Raw genomic sequence first — 26,707 nt, 5'->3', positions numbered from 1 at the left:
GGAAAAGATGTTTTAATACATTTTTCGTCAAGAACGGAAACTGGCATCATCAGACATACGAAATCCTGGATCGATAACCATGAGCAGAAACAAAGTCTTGTACTGAATTAATAAAAACAAGTGAAGCATGCATGGTCCCCCGTGAGTGCACAGTGAACGAGGCATAAAAAAAGATTACTAAGTTCAGCATTTGCTCCCCCCCCCCCTCCCATTTAGCCTCAAAAGTCCCCAGGGGACGTCAAATCCTGGTGAAAATGAACAAACAGTGCAGTTTTAGGCCTTAACATATGTAAATTTGAGTTCTGCACCATGCAAAAAAAAAAAAAAGAAATGACTAAGTCTATCATTTGCCCCCTTCTCCCCATTTACCCCCCCCCAAGTCCCCAAGGCTTTAACATATTTAAATTTGAGTTTAGCACCATGCAAAACTGATAAATACACATACACAGAAAATTTTAGACAAATATGATAAAATAGTCCGAAAAATGGAGTGTTTTTATTAGCCCTAAAAGGGTCCCTGGGGCACACCCAAGAGTTATCGTGAAGTATAGACAAACAAAATTATATAGAAATCAGTTAGTCACAACTTTTCAGAAAGTTTTATAAAAATCCAAGGCATCAATTTTTTTTTTTTTAATAAGCACAAAAGTGTCAATTTTAGCCATTTTAACCCGAAGGGCACCCTAAGGGGGGGGGGCAACCAGAGTTTTCCCTGAAAATCTGTTCTGTTACTTTTTTTACTCATATCATGTTTAATGTTTGTGCAATTTTTTAAAAAAATTCCAAGGCGTAGTTATTGAGAAAAGTGCGGACGGACGAATGGACAAAGGTGAATTTACAGGTCCTCCTTCCTTTTGTCGGAGGAGATCAATAATAGATTTAGAAAATTTCGTTTCAGTTAAACTGCCCTCCGTTTTTACACGAGTAGTACTTCCGGTCTGTTAGACTCGATTTTGTAAACGTTTGACTTAATCTTGTCGCACAATTACAAATTTCAAACATGATTCTCCTCTGCTTACATTCATAACAATGAATAGATCTTTAACCAAACTTGTTCCTTAATTTAATAATTTTTTAAAACAACGACATAAAACCATTTCCATCGTCTATACACACTTTTTTTTTATCGCATTAAATTGTCTGACGTTGACCTATGTGATTGCTCTATAATGCTTACGTCTCTCCTTGTTGATTGTTAGATAACTATTGGTTTGGTTGGTTTTATCTGGTGAGATGAGAAAAGGAGATAGCCTTCCTTTACTGTGCTAGATAAAGGGAAGAAAGCATTGATGCCAGACAAAAGGGTATTTTTAAAATCGTGAAATATTGTTTCCTCTTTATTGCTACAGAAATTTCAGCTTGGGTTTTGTTTAACGGCTTATCAAACTCTCGCCACTAAAAAGGTTTTGCCTTATTTCCACGTAACTAAACATTAGAATTTATAATCGTTTAACACGAATGGAGAGCAATGAAAACAGGAATACAGAGGCAAAATTTACGATAATTATTTGTCAGTCTCTCTTCGTTACCATTTTTCTATTTTTTTTTTTTTGAAGATTCAAAGTTTTGTGAAAGAAAAAAAATTAAATAGTCACGGCCAAAACGGAAGGAGGGAGCAAGTATTTTTTGACGGAGTCTCTCTTTAAAAATCTACCAAAAATCAAGTAATTATCCAATCAATACGGAATTTTCACCGATTATTAAGTGAATAATGAATTTATAACAGTGTACTTTTTTGTCATAATCAATATGTATATATATACTAGCAGGCTGCCCAGCATTGCCCGGTCGTAAAATACGCTTAAATATATTTTGATTAACGCAGATTTCGTATTTATTATTATATTGGATTTAAAAATGACTTAAAAAGTAAAAAAAGAATGACTCGTGCGCCACCACCGAAAATTGAAACCAACGTTTAGCTTACGACTTACTTATAATTAATTATAATGCCTGAGCTATGAAGGCATGTTTACTGCAAGGCTAAAAATTAAAACATGTAGGGGTGCAGAAGTTTAAGTAAAATTAAATCTCTTTGCCCCAAATAAAAATTAAAAAAAAAATGAAACAAAACGACACCTCCTGATTTAAAATGCACCACATTTATTTTTTTTTTTAACAAAAACAACGTGAATAAACAAATGTTCGATCGGTGAAAGTTCTTTTGAAGTCATTATGATTAAATGTTAGATGAAAGGCCTTCGTGGAATCAAGCGGTTTAGAAGGTTAAAGTCCTGTGTGAAACCAAGGAGATTATTTTAAAGTTTATGTTTTATCTGGCGAAGTTCGCCTTATTTAAAAGTCCCATGAGGAAGGTAATTCGTGAGGAAAGTAATTCGGTGTTAGTAATTAGAAAATGTGCGGAGTGGATGCGTGTGTGCAAAAGTGATTTTTGGGTGTCCGCGTGGCGTATGTCATCATGGTTGACGGTGTCGGCAGCGACGATGTTGTAAAGACGAAGCGACTGAATGAACGAAATGAATGGGATTCATTGAATTCACTGAATTGAATTAACCCTAGAAGACTTTTTGATGCGTTTTTTTAATACATTTTGGGCCGGCTCCAAAATGAAGATTGCTACTGCTGATATTTTGGTTTTTGGAAAAGCATTAAAAAGACAATCTTCTGAATTTTCTCATTGGTCGCTTGAGTCACGTGATACTGTCACCAACTACGTCCGACAGAAATATGTTCATTTTACTTTTGCTGTTGTGAGAAAAGTGTGTGGGCGTGTTTGAAATTGTGCCGTTACTGGAAGAACTTATTTTTGTGCAAAATGCGCGGGAAACTGAAATGAATAATGGTTCGTTTACTTGCGCGCGAGCGTATGTGTGAGCGTGATTGCACAAACATGAACCAATAGCTATTACGTTACGCATGAATATTTGTAATGCCATTGTTCGACCTCCATCTGGCAAATTCTATTTCTTTTATTTTCACATTTTTGCACCGATTTTTCCCGGCTAAAACTCAAATATAAAGTTTCGCGTGGGTTTGAATACCTATGCATTAAGTTTCATGTCTGTAGACCAAAAACTGACGGAGAAGTTATGTTGGCAACATTTTTAAACAAATATATATGCGCATACATAAATATATATAGAAAAAGGTTTGTGTTTACTCTAACCTTTTTACGCAAATATTATGCAAGTAGAAATCAAGTAGAATATCTGCATGAATATAATTACACGTAATAGTTAACTAAAGATTATCATCCCATATAAAACTAAAAAAAACTAATAGGGAATTAATTAAAATGAATGTTTAAAAGAATATGCAAATTAGCTAGATCTTCTGCAAGTGAATGTAATTCCACGACCCATATATAACAGCATAGTGTTTTCTTTTTATATAAATAGAAAAAAGCGTTTTAATATGAATATCAATACACAGAAAAAAAAGTTATAGGAGCATAACTTTTTATTTGCCTACAAAACCCTCTTCTTTATTTGTGGTTACAGATATACTTAAAATAATCAGCCGAAACTGAACAAAATATATTGTATTGTGGGGAAGGTGATGATTGTAGATAAAATAACAAACAACTGTGATCGTATCAGATTTTAAGGTTGAAAATCCGAATTTTAAATGTATTTAATTTTTTATCTTTTGTGTTTTGAAATATGAAATTCGTTGAATATATTAATAATTATTCTTTCAGATTAGCAATAAAATATATATTTTCCTTACTTTTACGAAAAACACTACTTTAAAATTTTTGAAAAATAAATTAATAATATTCTTTTAGTGAGCCCAGTATTGCTAATATACTATTAAATAAAAAATGCTTTAATGAATCGATACAAAAAAAAAAAAAATCGATAAATAACTGCGCATTTTGCTAAAAATAGGATAATTTCTTTCGACAATTTATCCTTACGTGATATTACCTCACCTATGGTAGCCCATAAGACCTACAAACAGTTGTTCATATTTATAAACAGTTGATATCTCTCCCCTTTCCTTTTTGCTGTGACTTGCGCTTGATTTAGTTTAAAATATGGGGAACTTACATCTACCACACTCTCGTTTGGCTCTGATGGCAAGACATGGTCAAGATGACCAAGTGTGATACTTGTTGTAAGAGTAATCTCCAATACATACGGCGCCTAGTATTCCCAAAATAGTCACTCATCTGGTACTAACCAAGTTCATCCTTGCTTAACTTCGGGTATTATGTAGGCAACACAATATATATATATATATATATATATATATATATATATATATATATATATATATAAAGCTGAATGTGTGTGTGTGTGTGTGTGTGTGGTCGGTCACGAATAGGCTCCTGTATGGTTGACTATTTTAAAAACTGATTACATATGATAGAAGATGTATAGAGACACAGGAATGGGTATGTTTGATCCTGCAGAACGGTAGTTCATTAAAATTGTGGGGTCAGCGTTCGCGCATGGTCCACAAAGTATGGAAATAAAAAAATTAAAAATTAGAATAAAAAACGTTTACAAGTGTTTTTGATATAGATGTAGATAAGAATACTTTGATAAGTATGTTTTAACTTAAATAGGAATGGTATAATTGTGGGGTCTGCGTTCGCGCCTGGCCTCCATAGAATGGAAGTAGGCACAAACTTTAATAAAGACTTTTCATATCTATCTGCGTAAGTATACTTTGATAATTGTTTCAGTTTGAAGAAATATGGTATAATAAAATAATGGGGTGTTCGTTCGCGCCTGATCTCCATAGAATGGAAATATGTCACGAAGTTTAACAAGGTTTTTTAATATAGATCCACAGAATATTGTGATAAGTGTTTCAGTGTGAACAGATATGGTATAATAAATTATGAGGTTTATCCATTTTATTTTTACTTTCATCATATTTTGCTTTGGTTTTGATACCCCCAAATTCGAAGCTATCTCTTTACAACCCTTCCTTTTCATAACCTATCATACTTTCATAAATCCGAGTCCATTTTCTGTAGGCTGTTTTTGAACCCAGTCACTTTTGCTTGTATATATATATATATATATATATATATATATATATATATATATATATATATATATATATCGCTTATGAAAAAAGAATTAAACCCTTATAAAGTTGACTCTTCACTTAATCGTCAAAAAATAAATAAAATAAATAAAAAAAAAGGTTAAAAATACATAGAAATTCCCAAGACTAAATAAACTTCATTTAGTCATGCAAAATCTACCATAGTTTCTTCTAAACTATCATTAAATTTTGGATTTTTTAATTTCGCCACACAAAATCTATAGAGCAAGATAAAAGATGGAATTATTTGAAATTCAGGTACTTATGTTATAATATTTTTGTATATTCTTAGAGCAAATCATCCTAAATCTTACTCAGACAAAAAACAAATTAATTGATTCCAAAATCTTTTTTTTTTTTTTTTTTTTTAAATATTTGAATGTGTTATCGATCGAGACAAAAATGGCGGTCAATAGTGTTTTTTTGGAAATTTTACAATTCTATTAAAAATAGTAGAAAAAGTTTTATATTATTCTGCTTTTCATATGATAAAATTCAGGCTTTTATCTTTCTGGAAAAAAAAGTTGCTCAAGAATTTAATAGATTTTAATTCGTTTTTAAAAAGCAATAACTTGGTTTTTCTTCTATTTTTTTTGGGGGGGGGGCGTGCCTAAATTTAAAAGAATAACAGTGCAAAAACAGGGTACTTATGCACTTATGTTACAGTACTGAAACAATAAAGTTATTAGTTAGAAAACCATTTTTAACATGGAGAGGGAGGAGTGTTTTCTAACTATTCTGTTCTTCCACCTCACAATTTAATAATAAAAACACAAAATACTATTTTTTAAAAAATAGCACAGTAACATAAGTGCATGAGCACCGAAAATAGTTTTCGTTTCAAACGTAAGGAAACTAAAAACAAAACCATGGCCATTTTATAGCCACCATTTAGACATCTTTTAATTATTGTTATTGGTTATCGATCTCTACAGAAACAAAGTTTATTTTTAATGTTTCATTATTAATATAGAAATTTCTCCAGACAAGGTATAAAGCCATACGATGTACGAGCTAAAAAAATAAAAAATACTATTTAAAGTTAAAAAACTAGCCAACGGTAAGTTTGACATGAATATATTCTGACCCAGAAAACAGCAATTCTTCCCTTTTTGTCAGAAAGAATCGCTCATAGAATGTGAGGACCAAGGAAGGTGCTGAAAGTATACCCAAAGTTCACTTTTTACTTTCCTTATAATTTAACCCGAAAAATTGTTTGCTATTATTTTTTTAATAATAACGAAAAAATATGTAGAGAATTCTCTCAATCTAATAACTATAATTTAGTACTTTCTTTCTTTTTTTTTTTTTTTTAATAATGATCAACTTGATTTTATGGAATTTCAAGATTACCAAAACAGTAAAGAATCAAAAGGCACTAAGTAAATAAATGAATCATTGCCTTTTAAGAACAATTAAATCGATTTAAGGAAAAACACAACAAACACAATGAACGAGGCATAAAAATGACTAAGTTCAGCATACCCCCCACCCATTTAGCCCCAAAACTCCCCAGGGGACGTCAAATCTTGGTGAAAATGAACAAACTGTGCAGTTTTAGCCCTTAACATATGTAAATTTGAGTTCTGCATTATGCAAAAAAAAAAAAAAAAGAAATGACTAAGTCCATCATTTGTCCCAAAACCCCCATACAGCCCTAAAAGTCTCCAAGGCCTTAACATATTTAAATTTGAGTTCATCACCATGCAAAACTGCTAAATAGACACACACAGAAAATTTTAGAAAAATATGGTAAAATAGTCCGAAAAATGGAGTGTTTGTATTAGCCCTACAAGAGCCGCTGGGGCACACCCAAGAAGCAAAATTATATAGAAATCAGTTAGTTACAACTTTTCAGAAATGTCCAAAGTATCAATTTTTTTTAATAAGCACAAAAGTGTCAATTTTAGCCATTTTAACCCGAAAGGCAGCACTAAAGAGGGGGGGGGGACCGGAAAATCCATTTTGTTACGTTTTTACTCATATCATGTTTAATGTTTGTGCAAAATTTCAAAAAATTCCAAAGCGCAGTTATTGAGAAAAGTGCGGACAGACGAACGAACGAATAAACAAGGGTCAATTTACATTTGGGGACCAAAAATAAATAAAATTAAAGAAAACCAATATATGGAAATTTCATAAACTTACCACGGCCTCGTTCAACTGTAAGAGATTATGGGTACTTCCCCCCCCCCCCACCTCACTGCGCGCATAATTGTAAAGCAAGGATTACGCAATTTCCAAGCACACATCTGAATAGGCACTGTTCGATTTCAGTGGCAAGGAGATGTCTCAGACAACTGGAAACGATTCCGAAAATAAGCAGAGAGAACATACAGCACCTGGTATTCCCAAATGGTCAACCATTTTAGTACTGACCAGGCTTAACGTTGCTTAACTTCGTCAATGTGATTATGCCGTATATTTCTATAACAATAGCAAGAAATTTTCCTCTTTCCACAAAAACAAAACAACTAACAGTGGTTAATTCATTTCGCAGACTATATCGCAAAGCCTTTTTCACTGGTGGATAAGTTGTCATGCCAGTTTAGTATGCTTGAACAATTAGTGCTCGCTTAGACCCATTAGACCCTTCTTTGACGGGATGAGGTACGATCCAGCTCGGTTCTAGGAGGTTCGAGAGAGGGTGCTAATTGCACCAGCCAGCAGATGCCAACGAGTCCGTTCTCAGTTATTTTTACTCTTTGAAGGTGCCCATTCAGGAGAGCTGGTTTAAACAAACTTCATATCTAAGTTTATTGAAATGGGAAGTGAATGAATAATGGCCTGTGAACACAGCCGTATACAGTCTCATAAATAGTTCATTGTAGCATCTAAAATATTTTAAATTAAAAAAAAAAATAATAAAATAAAAAAATAAATAAAAAAATTAAAAAAATAAAAAATCCGAAAGCGGTATTTTAGAGGCAAATGACTATCATTGTCATCATTTTATTAAGTAATCACGCTACGACTTCACACTTGCCTATGTTCTCAATCATGTGACGAAGCTCTCTGGAGAGAGAGTATGTATTTTATGATGCTATTTATTTATTATTATATTTTTTTTTACTCTTTTTCACGCCAAACAAGACGTTTTGTAAGAGGCTATTGTTTGGGAATATGTCAAACACAAGGTTGTGGAGAAATGAGTAGCAAGATGTCTGTTCACATTACATTTAAACTTCTGCATGTCAGTGCAGTCGGGGAAGCAAGAAACGGAGAGAGAATTATAACATCTAGCAGTCCAAAAGAAGAAAGTATTAGAGTAGAAGGCTTCCCGGCATCTACAGACGTCAACAGTGAAGGGATGGGATATTGCTGCTTGTCGCGTTGTTCGGGAGTTTTAAGACGGCACATTTTTAAAACATTAAAAGGTGGGTTTTTAAGAATAGGTAAATACGAACATTTTAAGCAACATAAAAGCTTCTTTTTTTTTTTTCAAACAAGGACCGCTAAATCCAATTGAACCCAAATAAACTTATATTTAAACGTTTTGGTTAGTTTAATAGTTTTCTTAATCTCATTCATAAATTCATTTGATTTTTTAAAACTAATATTGAATGAATTAATACGAACTCTTTGTTTATGTTGTCCTTTAATCCTCACATTCCCTGAACAGTGTTTCTGACAAAGGGAAAACAATTGCTGTTTACTAGGTCAGAATCTATACTTATCATTGGCTAGTTTTTGACTTTATAATATTTGTTTTTTTAGTTTCTTATATTAAGTAGCTTCATACCTTCCCTAGAACAATTTCCATGAAAAAATTAATAAATATAACAGAACATTGTTAAAAAATTATTAATTAGATTTACTTAAAAAAAACAAAAACAAAAAAACAACAACAACATTCGTTTAGAATTTCTTAACCAACTAATAGTTGTTCGTTCTTACTAATAAAACCAAATTGAAATTAATTACATATGCTACTTGGGGAATTCTCAGTACTAAGTAATAACCATCCAAAGGTTGAAGGTTCAATGTCTACTACAGGTCATAACAACTAAAAATAACATATCCTTAATGGTAATTGTGGCCTAGTAGACCAACACGAAACCTACCTTAAAAAAAAAAAAAAATGGTTTCTGGAGGTTTTCGGGTGTGCTGAAAACGAATATCGCATTTAAAATTGGGGCAGGCAACTAGTTTTCACGATATTGAAAATATACTTTTCCGCATGTTACATGTAGTATTGTAACGCGGCGGCCACATTTGTTCAAAACAGAAACGATATGATGAATTCAAGATAAAGATTTAATCATTTTTTTTTTTTTAAATATATATAAAAATATGCGCGTACAACAATGGTCATCACTTATAACAAAGAATTACATTGCTTAATATTTGGAAAACTGCTTATTTGCGAAAATTTAAATGTGATATTCGTTTTCAGCATACCCGAAAACCTTCAAAAGTCGTAATTTTAGAGGAAAAATGTTAAGATAGAAACAAAGTAAAATTTTACAAATATGGAAAAATATGGCCGCCGCAATGAAAGATGCGGAAAATTATCTATTCGTGTTCAGCACACCCGCAACTTTCTTTAAAACAAGGTTTTAGAGATATTTTGTGTTGTCTACTAGGCCACAATTACCAATTCTATCCGGTCATATCTTACAATCTACTCATATAGATCGAAGAAAATAATCAATCCGAAATTCCGTACAGTTCTGAGTTCGACAGAAAGTTTCCCGCGTTCAAAAGGATGCAACTCGGGAAGGTTTGAGGCTACATTGGTCGAAACCTTGTGAATAACAACCAAGACGAGCTTAGTCTGATTAATTCATATATCTATATATTAATACTGTCGTACCGTTAGCGTACATACATGTGTCACGGTTTCCAGATTATAAATTATCGGATCGGGAGATCCTATTTATTAAAAAGGAAGATAGAAGGTAATAACTAGGGCTATGACAGCAGCATATTCTTTTCATTGTTTTGACTCTTGAGTGTGTATTCGTTGATATCTAATATTCTGTTTTACAGAGTGGTGTGGTTCTCGGTTGATTAACTTTGTCGGATGTATACTCGAGAGTCAAAACAATGAAAAGAATATGCTAATGTCATAGTATGTTATCACCTTCTACCCCCCCCCCCTTTTTAATAAATAGGATCTCCCGATCATCGAATACGCAATGTAAAGAAAAAAAAAAAATGGAATAAATTGAATTTTAAAAAATGATGTCGCTTTTGGGCCGTACGTGAAACTAAAATATACCTTCTTGGTCTTCTGGCTAGTATCTGTTTTGTCTAAAGATGGTATAATGATATTATGAGGTTTCGGGTCGCGTCGGGCCTCCATACAATGGCAATATATCACAGACTCCTATAAGAATATTGGAGATAAACCATAATAAACCATATATATTCTGACACTACATTAACCATGTTACTTAGATAAATACTTTTACGCTTTTAAAAGGGCTACAATAATATCGCGGGGTCTCCATTCACGCTGGACGTCCACAGAATACCCAGCAGCAATATATTGCATATGAATTGTTCTAGAATTTCCACAGGTCCCGCTAGTAGATAATTAAGTTTTAATGCATTTTATGACATGAACTAAAAATCAATATTTTTCAAAAGTGCTCAATATGCGAGTAGAACCTTATAAATAAAATCATATAAACATTAGGAAGAACCTATGCGGATTCGCGGAATTTTTTTCTAATACTTGATGAATGGGCTCGATATGTGTGTGTGTGTGTGTGTGTGTGAGAGAGAGAGAGAGAGAGAGAGAGAGAGAGAGAGAGAGAGGAGGGTGTTACACTGTATAAATCTTTTTTTAAAAAATGCATATTTAGTTTTTAGTAGGGGATTCAGTTTTATATACGAGTTTAACGCAAGTTTTTCAACTGGGTAAAAAGTATTAAAAACGGAATGAGAACAATCCACCTCGGTATATTAAACAAGTGTTCACTTCGAAATTACGTCGACCTTTCTGAGCTTGACTAGAAGGCTCTCAAATTATAAAAACGCATATGAAGAAGGTGAGGTTTTATCAACCGAAACGTTGTGAAAATTACAAGACGAGAATAATATTCAGAATAATCGAAAAAAAAAAACAACAACAAAAAAACGATAAATCCTCATCTAAAAACAAAAAACGAAACTTTTTCATTTTTTATCAATATTTTTTATCCCTTCTTCCAATTTTCCAATCTTTAGAAAAGTTGACATTTTTCTTTGTCTTTTGGTTAGGAGGAAAATGCAGCAGCAGCAGCAGCAGCACCTGTTCTGATATTTCGCTTTATTTTTTCTCTCTTCGGTTAGTAAAAGAAATCCTTCTATCAATAAAAAATAAATAAATAAATAAACTCTCCCCACAAAGGGTGTCTATTTTTCTCTTACATTAAAACTCAACCTTGTGTCAAACTTTGCCTCCGTAGAGGGTCGGGGTAAATAAATAAGGGCTTTCTTTATATTTGAACTTCAAAAAGAAAGAAAGAAAAAGAACTTCTTACTTTTATAAAGAAAAAAAATAAGTAAATCTTGCAGATTAAAAATTTCAGGGGATTTTTTGTTTTCTTTGCAATAACTTATATATATATATATATATATATATATATATATATATATATATATATATATATATATATATATATATAAAATTTAGAAATAAAAGTTTTTTTCTGGTATTATTTTGGTTAAGCTAGAATACACACAAAAAAATCTGTCAGTATGAAATTTATAAAAGGAACAAAAAAGGTATCAACTCACCTGAATTGAAAAAAAATATATTGTTTTGTATAAAACGGTTTCTTTTTTTAAGGTTTATCAATATGTTTTTCTCTCCAGTTATCATCGTTTGTAAGAGTATTGTATAGATACAAAAGTAGATGTAAATCAAAACGGGGTATTCAATACAGGTAAGATAAAACTCGTTGCGTTTGTTTGTGACATTTTACACAGGTAACGCAAAAAAAAAAAAAAAAGACAGTGCGTGCACATTTAACTTTCTTTAAGTGAAATTTTAGAAAAAGAAAAAAAAATCTGTTTGTGAATCTGAAACAATAAATATGAAAATTGCGAGGGGGTTCGTATTTTGTCGATACATCGTTGTCACAGACATACACGCGTACGTATGCACGGAAAGAAAGTGGAAGGGTCCGTGTGTGCGCGTTGTTTTGTTAAGCAAGTTGTATATTCCTTCAAGTTGCGTCAAATACGCGATGATGAAGAAGAAAGCCACGAAGCAAGTACATTGAATGAATGATAGGAAGAAAGAACGCAATAAAAGAGACCCGAAACGATAATGGTAAGCACTAAACAACATTAGAGAGAGGGAGGGGGGTAGAAAGAAAATGTGTATATATAATTGAGAAAGACGGAGAGGGAGGGGAAAACAGGTGAAAGTGGGGGAGGGGGTTAAGAATTTAAAGACGAATGTCTTTTTTTTTTTCGGTTTACGGGAGAAACGCGTTTAGACTTAAAAGAAAGAGGGAAGGGGGGTTATACGAGTACCTGCATAGAAGGAGGGTGAAAAGAGAGACCCTGAGAGAAAATGAGCGACAGGCTAAGATACGTAAAAATGTGGTGAATTAGGAGAGGTTAGACGTAACAGCTGAGTGTGTGCGTGTCGTGGGGGATAGGTGAGCCAACCGAACGGATCGAACGGAGGTCGATTGTTGCACACACGCGCAGGCTGTTTACCAGATATACAGACACATAATTGTATTTTAATGTAAACTGTATTCATCCGACGTTGCCCGGGTGGACGGACTGGACGGCTTAGACAAAGACAATTCAAAATATAACAACGTTTACAAAATATTATGAAAAAATATTTATGGCAATTAAATTATACATAGTCGTCCACGTTTCGTCCCTGCAGGGAAACGTCAGCCTTTATTACCGCTTCCTCACAAAAAAAAAAAAAAAAAAAAAGACATTGCGAGCTTATCTTGCTCTATCGTTATTTTCGTGGCGGGTGCTCGATTGAGCTTCACTGTCGTCTCCCCCTCCCGTATAACATTCACGACAAACACTCGCTAGCTACAACCATTCAGCAATTTCCCTTACTTTTTATCTGTGCCCAAAACTAAACGAAAATTCCATGATTAAGGTTTTTTTTTTTTTTTTCAAAAACTGCTCATCTTTGGTACACAATACCGTGGGACTGTTTCCCAACTGACTATAATATAGTCGTTTTCAAGTCCAATGTAAACAAGTTCTTGTTGAACCGTCATATTAAATAAATTATTTTCTACTAGTTTTCACTATCATCGATCATCATGATATCTCGCCTGACACCCATTAATCCTTATCTGGGCCTTAATAAGCGTTTACTCCCACTCTGTCTGTCTGTCTGTCTGTCTGTCTGTTTCTCTTAACTAAACTTAACTTAAGAAAGAGAGGAGAGAGTTACGTACAGTCGAGAAATGGTTAAGAGAAACAGACAGACAGACAGACGTAACTCTCTCCTCTTTCTCTAAGAGAGAGAGAAAGAGAGGAGAGAGTTACATACAGTCGAGAAATACACGCACACATAATATCTTGTTTGATGCACAGCGATTATCAGTAGTAATAAATCTAGAAACTCTAGAAAGGAGATCCTTTAGTCTCAGGAGACAATGCGTTACAGCCCGTAAGAACGCCTATGCGTGAGTCTATAATAAAGCTAAGATTGCGCAATCCCAAACTGCGCTTCTATTGAACCAGCATTGCCTGAAACAAATGGTAATAATTCCAGGACGACTGCAAACAATGCAGAAATAAGCAAAGAAGGACTGACGTCATTTCGAAGTTTTCCTTCTTCTAGACTAGTTGCACAACCAAGACGAGAGAATCTAGTCTATTCTACTACGTAATTCATAACTGGAGGGACGAGATATTGATTCATAACTTTCCCAATGATATTATCAGTTATTTTAAACTACCAAATTTCAAACAAAAAATTAATTAATACTAACGGGAGTGGGGGGCGCCCAGTTTTTTGGCAGACTATGGATATCCAAGAAAGGCTGCCTACGCGTGAAATTTTTGTGACAGGAGGTGCGCAATCTCCAGCCATGCCATGCCTCTCCTGAGTCGATATTGTCAAATACCAGTGGCAAGTGAAGTGTATGTTCATGACGTCTGGAAACAAATGCCGAAATAAGCGGAGAGCTCGGTCGTAAAATACGCTTAAATATGATATTTTAATCTGCCAGATTTCATATATATTTTTATAGAGTCGTGATTTCAAAAGTACATAAAAAAAAAAGTATTTGGGTGCCATCAGTTAGAATCGAAACCGAAAGCAAAACTGTAGCATTCAAAGCTGGTGACGTTAACAGTGTACCAACAAGACACGCATATGAACTGATTAAAAATAAACTAAGATGAATGTACAAAATCTAGAACGATTATTTTCAATTTTAACCCCTTTTTGAACCCTTAAAAACTATTTTAATCAGTTCAAGATCCATAAAAGAATAGTCCATAAAAAATCCAATCATTTGAAGCCCCTAGCGACTTTTAGTTTCGGTAGAGATAGAGTTTGAAAATATGGAGACAGACGGACAGACAGACAGACATAGACCCTTAATGGTAGAACAACAATTCTTACTAATAATTGTCATGGGTCTAATCCTAAATTAACCCAATGGTATGTAAGATATATTTAATCGACAGGGTTGAGTTTAAATTAAGAAAAAAAAAAGAAAAAAAAAGGTTAACTTTAAGTTTTTCAGAAGGGCAATGTCGCAATTTTTCATTCGGTTTTCCCTGTGAGAAAAATCCAGCTTCACCCAATTCCCCCTGAATTGGAACAAAAATAAAAAATTGCCTCAGTCGTGAAGGATTTTTTTATTCACTGACAGAGGACAGCTGCTTAGCAACAAAACCACACCCTTCACTTTAGAGGTCCCTAAATACCGGAAAGCCTTCTACTCTATTGCTTTCTTCACGCGAACAACAGCTAGACTTTGGAATTACCTTCCTGCTACCTATTTCCCTGACTGTACCGATACGCAGTTTAAACGTAACGTAAACATATTGCTCATCTCAAAATAGTCCCAAATAGAAGCTCCTTACGTCCAAGTGGCGATGTGTCTTGTTTGGGGTGAACGAACGGCCAACGGGATTTAAAAAAAAAAAAAAAGCATCAAAACAAACACTACACTTTGATCCTAGCCAGAGAGAGAGAGAGAGAGAGAGAGAGAGAGAGAGAGAGAGAGAGAGAGAGGGGGGATGGGGGTATGCATTAAGCTTCAGATGTAAATAAAATTACAATTTTTTGAAATTCAAGCGCGTCAATAAAATATTGGTATACTTTACTGTTCGTTTTCATTTTTATCTATATAAATACAGCACTACAGCAGTAGATTTATGTGTGTGTGTGTGTGTGTGTGTGTGTGCGAAAATATTTAACCGATAAACTTTTAAACTACTGGTAACCTAACACTAAAATTAACAGGAAATAGTAATCATTATGCAGTCATGATGCACAAAGGATAGTTTATCTTTGGATGGATGAATACATCGAAGACGCGTTCAGAAATATGTTTGCAAGTTGTATTGCGAAATGTTCATTTTAACTTGCCGACATATTTGTATTACTTTTGCGCATGCATTCATAGCTGGAAGTGTATGATATGAAAAGAAACTGGAACCTAAAGGGGATATCGATCATACCAGTTATCATAGGTGCCACAGGACTTATGAAGAAGAACCTGAAGTCCTACCTAACTAATATTCCTGGTGAACCAAGTGCAAAAGAGATTCAGACAATTGCACTTAAGGGAACAGCGAGGATACTAAAAAGAGCTCTCGGTTGGTTTCAATAAAAAAGCGGGGCAATGTTGGCAGCTGGTTTGGCTGCCCCATACCCAGCATTACAATCTTCAAAGGAAGAAAAAAAAAAGCTGGAAGTGGTTTAATTTAGATTTTAATTTTAACTTTATCTATCTGTCAATAGCTCAAACGGTAGGGAACGTGGCTGGAGCTCTGCGCTGTGCGCTGCGGAGCGGAGCGCTAAATGTTTTGGTTTCGATTGTAGCTGATAGCAACTAGATCATTTTTTAAAAACTTTTGAAATCACTACTATATATTAGGTATAATATAAAATTCAATCACCCTGTAATAATAGATACGAAATCAGCATGAATTAAAATATATTGAGGCGTATTTTACAACAGGCAAGGCCCGGTGGTGCTGGTGCCCTCGCTAGTTTAACAATATTTACCTAAAAATAACAGCAACAACAATTTGGTAATGACAATAACTTTAAAATAAAAATGGGGTTAACCATGAACAAAGATTCTTTACTGCGCGCCTATGGAACTCTGTTCCGTTTTTCTGCTTCCCAACTTATGGTGGTCTTGAATTCTAACGTGAACAAGTTCTTGATGAGCCCCCTTAAGTAATCCAATTTACCAAATTTTCACTACTAACGATTACTACGATAATTTCCCATTGACTCTGTAACCCTTATCCTTGAGTGGTATACGAGTCTTGATAAATGGTGACTCCTTTGTAAAAAAAAAAAAAAAAAAAAAAAAAAAAGCAACATCCATATTGATCAAGGCGATCAGACAAAATCCCGGGTGCCTGTGCGTGTGTTTTCCGCCTATACGTAACTTTGACAAACGCACCCGGATTTATTTTATTTATTATTAATTGAAAACTAAAGTTATATATACTATTTATGAAATTATGCAGAATACAAGCCGTGCTATTTTTAGATAGGATTTTCGAGTTAGGTTCAGTTTCTTTCTTTTTATCAAATTGTTAGATCATCGTTATATCGTGTGAATTCGAAGATTATATTGTTGCCATTGGTTTCCCTGATATTTTTGTGGTCAGAATTCTAGACAACGTGTACAACTATACAATAAGATTGCCAACATCCTAAGTGTAAGTGATTTTTGTGGAACGAACTGGATTCGAACACCCATGTTGTCAGTCCGTTGACTACCACCGTCACCTCCCTCCCAATTGTTAGGTGAAAGTACAGACTAGTTACAAAACACTGTGTTAAGAATGCGTTCATAAATAATAACGTTATTATTGCAGCACGGCCTGTATTCCGCATTGGTATCAAAATATTTATTACAGTAAAATGACAAAACAAGGGGAAATAAAAATGGAATATGGAAAAAAATTTTCTTCAAGCAATAAATCTTCATCCAGCAACGTCGGATAAATACACCGAATAGTAGTAAATAGTAGCTTGACCTTTTGGCTAGGAGCAAAGTGTAGTATCTGTTCTTTCATCTTTTCTGTCCTCGGTCAGGAGAAATCCTTATAGACTGAAGTAATTTTTATTTTTGTTTCTCTCCAGAGTATCCCTTTTTGCGGGAGCTGGATTTTCACCCACATTAAAAATCGACCTTGTGAGGAGTCAAATAATAACAACAACAACAACAGCAATAGCAGTAATAATGAGAATAAATTCCTCTCCGAACTAAAGAAAAAAACTAGTAGTACTAATTGTATTACTACTGCAAAAATATAAGCAGACTACTATTATAACTACTACTACTGCAATTACTAAAGTCTTTTTTGTTGTTGTTGTTTTTACGTTTTTTGCATTGTAATGTTGTCTTCCTCTTCCCCTTTCCCCGTTCTATTTAAGTCTCTCCCCTTCCCAACGACTACTCTAATTATCAACCATCTGCCACCATTCCCAATTCTCCCCCCCCCAATCACTCCCTTTCTCCATTGTTAATCTCCCACTACCGTCCTCCCTTTTTTTGTTTACTCGTGTTCCTCCCTCTCTCCCTCTTATACACTCTCTCTCTCCTCCTACCACCTCAGAAATCCTTCTGCTTTTGCGACCGGCAAAGGCGAACGAGTGTGTGTGCGCTTTTCTTGTCGAGGGAGAAGGGAAAATAACGCCGACCCAAAAGGAAAGGAGAGAGAAAGAGAAAATTAGAAGCTATTTCCTTGTCTCTATCGGAAGAATAAGAATACAAGAGACTAACAAAAAGAAAAAAATATAATAATCAAAACGTAAAAAAAAAAAAAAAAATTTCAGAGGTTAAACTAGGAATAACATTACGATCGGTATATTGAATGTATATATATATTTATGTTTATATATACAGCTAATCAATTTTCCCTTTAAAAAGTAGTGGAGTACCTTTTTTTTACTCCTCGTTTTTTTTATTAATTTTTTTTTTTTGTTACTCTACCCTGAGCAAACAGTTCTTAACCAACTGTCACCTCGAGTGATCACAACAAACGCCAATATAATAATATAATATAACAACACTAGTTTGTTATTGTTAGTAGTAGTAGTTTTACTAAATCGTAGTAGTAGTAGTAGCAGCGTTCTCTCTCAGACACACACACACACACACACATAGATAATAAGTAGGTACTTGTATGAATTGTAGACCGCTCGCTTCGGATACTAGACTTGATTCTTATTCTTCATCCATTGATTGTTATTCAAAGGAGAAACACCATCGTCGATGGTCAGTCTAACTTAAAAAACACATATAATAAATAAAACACACGTGAGTGTGTGTAGCACAGTGTGTATGTGTGTAGATATACATACATATATGTGCTTATGTATGTAGATCAAGAAAAAAAAAGTCACGCGAATATCCAAGTCAATCCAATTGAGCCGCAGTTTTTGAGAAATTACCAAACAACGGACGACTAGACTTGCAAAAAAAAAAAAAAAAAAAAAAAATACAAACCCAAAGGAGGAATATATATATTAATATATATTGGATGATTCTTACTCTTTTCTTTTAACATTTTTTTTTAATTCCAAAAAATAAGGGATTTTTTTTTTAAAAAATTCCCTTAAAAAAAAGTTCCCAGTTTTTTCCTTTCAAAATGGATGGCGCTTTCTCTTACGTTTTTCTTTTCGTGACTATCTTCTTCTTCCATGCCTCAGGTAAGCAAACAAATCCAACGACAAAAAAAAATATTGTATAAACATTATTCATTTATTTTCCAGATTTTTTTCTCCATTTACAACCAACATTTTCATGTTTTATTGGGTTTTTTTTCTCCATTTCTTGTTTTCCCTCTAAAAAAAAAAACCCTCTGTCGAAAAAAACAAAACAAACAACCGGTTGTTCATGTTTTAGCGTCCTAAATTCCTTTTTCAAAAGGCGTAATTTTATTTGATTTCTCGATTTTTACTATACGTTTTCGGCGTCCCAAATTCACCTTTCCAAAGGCGTCCATTCTGTTTCGATTTGTAGTTTTTTTTTTTAATTTATATTCTTTTCTGCGTCGTTAATTCTCGTAAAAAACGTAATTCATGAAGATTTTATTTAATATCGATTTTTTTTTCCATAATTTAAGTGATATTTTTTCTACAAAATATTAAATTTGGATTTAATCGTCATCTGACTTAATCCCTTTTTTTTTTGCTCCCCAATTATTGAGTTATTGTTTATTTTTATTTTTTATATTAAAGTAAGCAAAACAAAATGTCTAAGTTCTCTTCGAAGAAAGAATCGATATAAAAGCCTTTACTAGTATTTTTTTTAATCACTACATGTTGAGATATGATATGAAAAGGAAACAAGTGACGTTTTTAAAAGAATTTGGGACACTGTAACGTAAAAAAACATTTGTTGGGACCCAATCGTTTTTTATTTTATTTTTTACATTAATACAAACCTAAAATTTCAATTCGCCATTAACATTTATTTTTAACCTTAAATCAATTATTAACTCTTCATTTCTCTCAGGTTAGTCTTATTTTTAATTTTAACAATTTTCAAAACAAGGTGTTTACGAACGGCCGCAAAAAAATCGTTAAAACAAAAATGTTGTTTAATCATGAACGTTTTATGTTTTTATATTTTATTTTAAAAAATCTTCGTTTCATCACTATAAATCCTATAAATATTTCGAGCCCCCCCCCAAAAAAAATTAAATATTTTGTTTTAAGAATTTTTTTTTTTTACATATAATTTGAAAATTTAGTAAAAAAATTATTAAAAAAAATCAAGATTTGATTAAATAGTTTCTAATTATTAAAATCCTCATCAATTTTACCATTTTTTTTTTTTTTTTTTTTAAATTACAAATTTTTAAAAAATCTTTGCTACGATTAGGGACGCGTGCGAAGATTGTTTTCCTTGTAGACGCACAACTGAACCACAAAAAAAAAAACGTTGAAAAATATAGAATTTGAATAAAAAAAATTATTTAGTTTTAAAATTAAAGTTATTCTAATCTTTTCAAATTCGGAAATTCAGTTTACTGAATTTAAAACCGGTAAAATTTAAATCTATAAATGAAATGCGTGACTTTTTAAATCGCAAATACAAAAATGATTTTATATGAACAATATTGTTTTTCGTTGTTTCAAGTGACCCTGTTTTAGTCTCCTCAATATTTAAAGAAACACTTAAAATATCTGATTATCTGTTTTATTTTTAATGTAAAAATGAATCAATTTACCTGCTTAATTGCCTATTTTTAATTAGTGTAGGTGGAATGGGTTTTTTTTCGTTCTATAACAAGAATGATGGCTAAAACTGATTTCGAAAATCTATCGCATGTCTTTTAAAATCGGTGAAAATATTTTTCTTTTTCTAAATAAATTCTGAAAATCTGTTTTTTTTTTTTGTTTTTTTTTAAGTGCTTATAACGCCGATCTTTTTCTATTATCGTCTAAAAGCTTATAACAATTCCTTTTTTCCGTGTATCGACAATTTTTGATCAGATCTTAATTCAAAGTTTTCGACCTTTTTATTTTAATTAGGATCTGCCCTCCCCCCGTATCTGTTGGAAATCTTTTCTTTCCCTCGAACCTTTTTTTACAAGGGATTGGGAATTGTCCCAGGAAAACTCCTATAAAAAAAACAAAAAAAACAACAAAAAAATGACTACTGTAGTTGCAACAAAGGCCAAAACATTGGCGTGAGGGGGGGGGGGGGTCGCTAACCCTTTCCTCAGTTCGTTTTGAAAACCTTTAAAATAATTTCTTTTTTTATAATATATAATTTTTGAAATCTTTATTTTAAAACCTAAACCCTCTCTCTCTCCTATAATGCCAATATATAAAATAATGCTATACATTTTTAAATGAAGAGTTTTAAATATTTGTTAATGGATTTCTACACCCCTCTCTCTTTCGAATGAAACCCTAATCCTTGACCACCAATGCCTCAAAAAATCCCTAAATACCAGTTTTTCTTTCTTCTTCACACTAAAATGACCCGCAATATTAAAACGAATGTCCGCGAATTGAATTAAAAACGGATCCTCCATAATTCAAGGTCATTTTGATGAAATTAAGAAAAATATTTGATAATTTCATCCTTTATTATGACTTGTTCAACAAGAGAATAAGACGCGGGCATTTTTTGAAGTCTTTTGATACAAATCTGATTTTCCCTCCCTGCAAATTCTGTCCTTATCCTTGTCCCCCCCCCCTAGAATATGTTGAATTCTTCCTCTCATTTTTTCTCAACTTAAAAATTTAAACTCTAGATTGATTTTTTTTAAATCAGTTTTTTTTTAATGTTGCGATTATTTTTGAGCGAATTACGGACGTTTGGTCAAAAACGAACGCTTTGATCAACTTTTTTTTTTTTTTAATTTTTTGAAAGATGATAGATTTTTAAAATTTATTTTTACAAATATATGAAATTTCACAGGATTTCAGGTTCACAATATACAGAAATTCATTTATCTCAGAGTAAAATTTTACATTTTTATTTACGGATTTTCTGCCGATTCAAATTATTTAAGACAGGAAAATGAAAATTATTTCATTTCCTTTGTAAATAATAATAATATATTTAAAACTGGTTAATGAGAATAAAATGCTATTTTTTCATTGCGGGAAGATTTCTTCGCGGGATACAACAAAAAAAAATGCGTTTTGTTGCAATGCGGACGAAATACGCACCTTTTTCTCTCCTTCTTTGGCAGAAAAAAAATTCGATTTAATCACTCGATCTTTCAAAATGTTTTCACTTTTCTTTATCGATATTGAATACATCAAAGTTCATGATTATCGACCACCACGCCCAACTCCCCCCCCCCCCCAAAGAACGTTTTCAGTTATTTCAACCTCGTAAAATGATACGTAATACTTAGTGACCGTGAAGACGATTTGATTTGCTGTAAAAAAAAAAAAAAAATGGCAAAATGAGCCAAAAAACCGGAGTTCAATACTCGTTCGAGTCATATCAAAAACTTAAAAAATGATACCCCCCCTTGCTAAACATTGAGCATTATAGGAGGAGGATTAAAAGCAAGTCAAGTAATCTTAAAAATAGTGGCGCCCTCCCCTACATCTGTATATCACTTAATGAAAGGAGAGCTTTCGGGTAGCCCCCGACGATAGTCGATCCGATCACTTAGCTTATTCATTAATCTGAAATAGAGAAAACCAATAAAAAAAAAACGCTCACATGTATCTATGCATTCCCGTGAGTACAGAGTTGGGTAATCTTCAAGTTTAGCCACCCTGTGTTTGCAAAGACTTTGTGCGGAGTTGTCGGATATAAAATAAAAATAACTAACAAAAAATTGATAACTCAATTTGTTTTTTGTTCGTTTGGTGATTTTATAAAGTACAATTGAAAAAAGAAGACCTCGTTTCATTTTGCATTTGACAGCTTAACTCCACACAAAGCCTTTGTAAACACAGGGTGACTAAACTAGAAGGTGATAACCAGAGTTAGTTAAATTGTCAGTTTTTAATGTAGGAAAAAGGTGCACTCTGAATTGATATAAAATCTGCCTCAATCTAAAAGGATTTCTCCTTTACTGACCACTTATGTTCAACTAAGGGTTAACCTTAAAGTTTTCAATGATGATAGGAAAATAAGGAAAACAAAAAAAGATGTTTATTTTTACATTTTGTTATCGTCGTCAACTTGATGGTAAAGTAAAAATAATTTTAAGTAATTCTCTAATGAATAATTAAAGAGAAAGACGATCCATCGGAAGTTCATTGATTTTATCAAATCGAATTCGGATGTATTTGCGTGTGCGCTTTCTCGCCTCTACGTGTTCGTTGAAATCGAAAATACAATGGTGTAAAGTTAACTTAGAGCAAAAATTACGAAATTTAAATTTACTAGAATGTATTTTGGTTTTAAACAAACCATTTTAAACCTTTGAACCGTTTTAAAAAAGAAAATTTACTTAATCACTCTTCGGAATTTGAAAGGAATTTTGAATCATTTATTCTGTTGAATAGAAATTAGTTTTCGACTTTACAAATTTTAGGGCGCTTCTTCACATTCAATTTAATAACTAAACTAAACGATACCATAATAATTAAACGTAACACTCAAAATTATATATATATATATATATATATATATATATATATATATATATAATGAGAGAGAGAGAGAGAGAGGACGAAGATCGAGGACAAAAATGAAAGTACAAAGATTCCCGGCCAACGCCGGGTAAGTACAAGTGTAATTTTAAATAAATGTTATTTTTGTAATTTTCTTATTCTACTTTTACTTTTTAAATTTTTGCCAAACAAAAAATGTTTACTTGTTGATCTCAACTTCAGACATTCGATTTGTCAAAAAAAAAAAAAAAAATGCGGCAAACTATTAATCTACGCAATTAACAATTTCACTTTAAATTAAAAGTATTTTACAAATATTTCACGTATTATCAGTAGTATTACCCAATATTTAATTATGAACTAGTTCATCAGTAAACTGTTGGGTCGGTAACTAGTCGGGGATACGTCTTCGACAGTAACTGTCCATCCTAGGCTTTACCTTCTCTTTGAGAAAGGGTTACTTTATTGCTAATCCCTTGAATACTGACGGACTGCTCAGATATTTCTTGTAGGCCAGAATATTAGTTCACCGACTTTTCAACTTAACACCTACCATGTGTCTAACTCCCTTGAGAGAAAATAAATATTTGTTATGTATAATTTCACAAAGTGAATAGGATTCCTGGAAATACGGGGTCACTGATGTATAATAGATCATCCCTCTTCTATCTCCCGATTCCCTTTTATCTCTCTCCGATCCATCTCTTCTTCTCTTCCCCATTTTTCTCTCTCCCCTCCCTCTTTTAATTTACATATTGATTCTATATTCTCGCCGTTTCTCTTATCAGTCGCCCTTCCTCCTACCTTCAACCACCATGTACAAGTGACGTGTGAACGGTGACAATCCAGCCAAATAAGCAACATTCGCAGATTGGGAAACTAAATTTGCAGCCACAATCCGCTCCCATTTGATTTGACATTAAAAACAACGACGAACGTTTTCCATTTTTTCCCATGTAAAAAGGACTCTCTGTCGTCTGAATCATTCCGAACGCTTCATACACTTTTTTAGGGTATACATTGATGAAATATTTATAATTTCATCTGTATATATTCATATCAAAGTTTAGATTACTGTTTAAATAAAACAAGATCTCCAAAGAGTGTGAATAAATTTTGATAAGCACGGATAAATTTGAAGTCCTGAAAAGGAAATGCTATCATTAGTCAAAAAATACTTCTTTAATATTACTGATGATGATGATGATGATAGCAACAATTCTTTGGTAAGAATGACTGTCACCAGAACGCAAAACGATGTGCAGTGGCAGTGCAGCAAGCAGAAATATGGGAATCCTGCTGGACTTATCATTCAGATTCCAGAGAAACCACCTGATTTTTCAGGTGAGCGATCACTGGTAATAAAATTTGCCTGGAAACTTCTAGTGAATAAGAAATTATAAAAGTAAGAATAAATCACTTCCCCTCCCCCTCTATCATGTTTTAAATTGAAAATCTTCAGTTAAAAATTGAAATAGTCGACATGTGATCACGATGATTTTTTCTGATAATTTATATTCCAATACTTTGCGTAAAGAATTGTTTCTAACACACACACACACACACACACACGCACACACACACACAGCTATTGAAAACAAAATTTGCTCCCATCTCCACAAATATTGTGGAAAAGTTAATTTTTATTTAACGTTATAAGATACCTTTTTAAATAAATAATAAGGTCGGGGTAACAGTTGTCCCAGTTCTTTGTTTGCTTGCACCTTCCCACCAGCTCCAGGAAAGGGGTTAATGAATGATCATAATCCTTCCACCTCGTTTTATTTCAACTATGGTTTAAGGAGGGGAGTAGTGCGTCCGTTGTTATTCCCAACCATCTGTATATTAATGAATCCCCTACCTTTTCCAAGACTGTGCTATTCAAATGAAAAAGTAGTTTTTTTTTTATTTTGTAGATATCGCTTTACCCTTTTCTCGCCAACTTTGCCACCCCACTCTCTATCTTCCATCCTCTCCCTTCTTCTTCTCCTCCTTTTCCCCCATCCTCTTTCACGCGTTCTCTTCCATCTTCCTCTCTTTTCTTATTCTCCCTCTCTTTCCTTTCTCTTTCCTTATTCTCCCTCACTTTCCTTATTCTCCCTCACTTTCCTTTCTCCCCCCTCTTTCTCCCTCTCCTTTTTCTCCCTTTCTACTTCCTCCTCCTCTTCTCTCTTCCTGTCCCCCCTTCCCCCTTCATATCCAACCTCTTCTCTCTCCCTTCCTATCCCCCCTCTCTCTATATATTTACCCTTCCTATCTCCCCCTTCCTGTATTCTCCCTTTCTATTTCCCTCCTCTATCTCTATTCTCCCTCTTCTCCCTTCCTATCTCCCCCTCTCTACCCTTCCTATCTCAACCTCTCTACCTCTTCTTCCTTCCTATCTCCCCCTCTGTACCTCTTTTCCCTTTCTATCTCCCCCTCTGTACCTCTTTTCCCTTTCTATCTCCCCCTCTGTACCTCTTTTCCCTTTCTATCTCCCCCTCTGTACCTCTTCTCCCTTTCTATCTCCCCCTCTGTACCTCTTCTCCCTTTCTATCTCCCCCTCTGTACCTCTTCTCCCTTTCTATCTCCCCCTCTGTACCTCTTCTCCCTTTCTATCTCCCCCTCTGTACCTCTTCTCCCTTTCTATCTCCCCCTCTGTACCTCTTCTCCCTTTCTATCTCCCCCTCTGTACCTCTTCTTCCTTTCTATCTCCACCTCCCCGTCTCTCTTCTCCCTTTCGATCTCCCCCTCCCCGTCTCTCTTCCCCCTTTCGATCTCCCCCCCCGTCTCTCTTCCCCCTTTCGACCTCACCCCCGTCTCTCTTCCCCCTTTCGACCTCACCCCCGTCTCTCTTCCCCCTTTCGACCTCCCCCCCCGTCTCTCTTCCCCCTTTCGACCTCCCCCCCCGTCTCTCTTCCCCCTTTCGACCTCCCCCCCCCGTCTCTCTTCCCCCTTTCGATCTCTCGCCCCCCGTCTCTCTCCCCCTTTTCGATCTCTCCACCCCCCGTCTCTCTTTCCCCTTTCGATCTCTCCCCCCGTCTCTCTTCCCCCTTTCGATCTTCCCCCCCCCCGTCTCTCTTCCCCCTTTCGATCTCCCCCCCGTCTCTCTTCCCCCTTTCGATCTCCCCCCCGTCTCTCTTCCCCCTTTCGATCTCCCCCCCGTCTCTCTTCCCCCTTTCGATCTCCCCCCCGTCTCTCTTCCCCCTTTCGATCTCCCCCCCGTCTCTCTTCCCCCTTTCGATCTCCCCCCCGTCTCTCTTCCCCCTTTCTATCTCCCCCCCCGTCTCTCTTCCCCCTTTCCATCTCCCCCCCGTCTCTCTTCCCCCTTTCCATCTCCCCCCCCGTCTCTCTTCCCCCTTTCGATCTTCCCCCCCCGTCTCTCTTCCCCCTTTCCATCTCCCCCCCGTCTCTCTTCCCCCTTTCCATCTCCCCCCCGTCTCTCTTCCCCCTTTCGATCTCTCC

General features: G+C 34.4%; 1 protein-coding gene across 7 annotated transcripts in view; it reads left to right on the top strand.

The window, feature by feature from the left end:
* Positions 1 to 17,785: 17,785 nt before the first annotated feature.
* Positions 17,786 to 26,707, top strand: part of LOC145277647 (fasciclin-2-like) — a 248,853-nt gene continuing 239,931 nt past the window's right edge. For all 7 annotated transcript variants that reach the window (XM_080129239.1, XM_080129237.1, XM_080129238.1 and 4 more), the window contains exon 1: positions 17,786 to 18,871. In XM_080129239.1, coding sequence (XP_079985365.1) covers positions 18,811 to 18,871 — 61 coding nt within the window. In that variant the 5' untranslated portion in view covers positions 17,786 to 18,810. The remainder of the gene's footprint in view (positions 18,872 to 26,707) is intronic.

The sequence above is a fragment of the Euprymna scolopes genome, chromosome 6 (assembly GCF_053919585.1).
Source record: "Euprymna scolopes isolate OS-2025 chromosome 6, ASM5391958v1, whole genome shotgun sequence".
In the NCBI taxonomy this organism is placed as follows: Eukaryota; Metazoa; Mollusca; class Cephalopoda; order Sepiida; family Sepiolidae; genus Euprymna; species Euprymna scolopes.
Note: the sequence above shows the minus strand (reverse complement) of the source record. Positions and strands in the feature narration are given on the sequence as shown.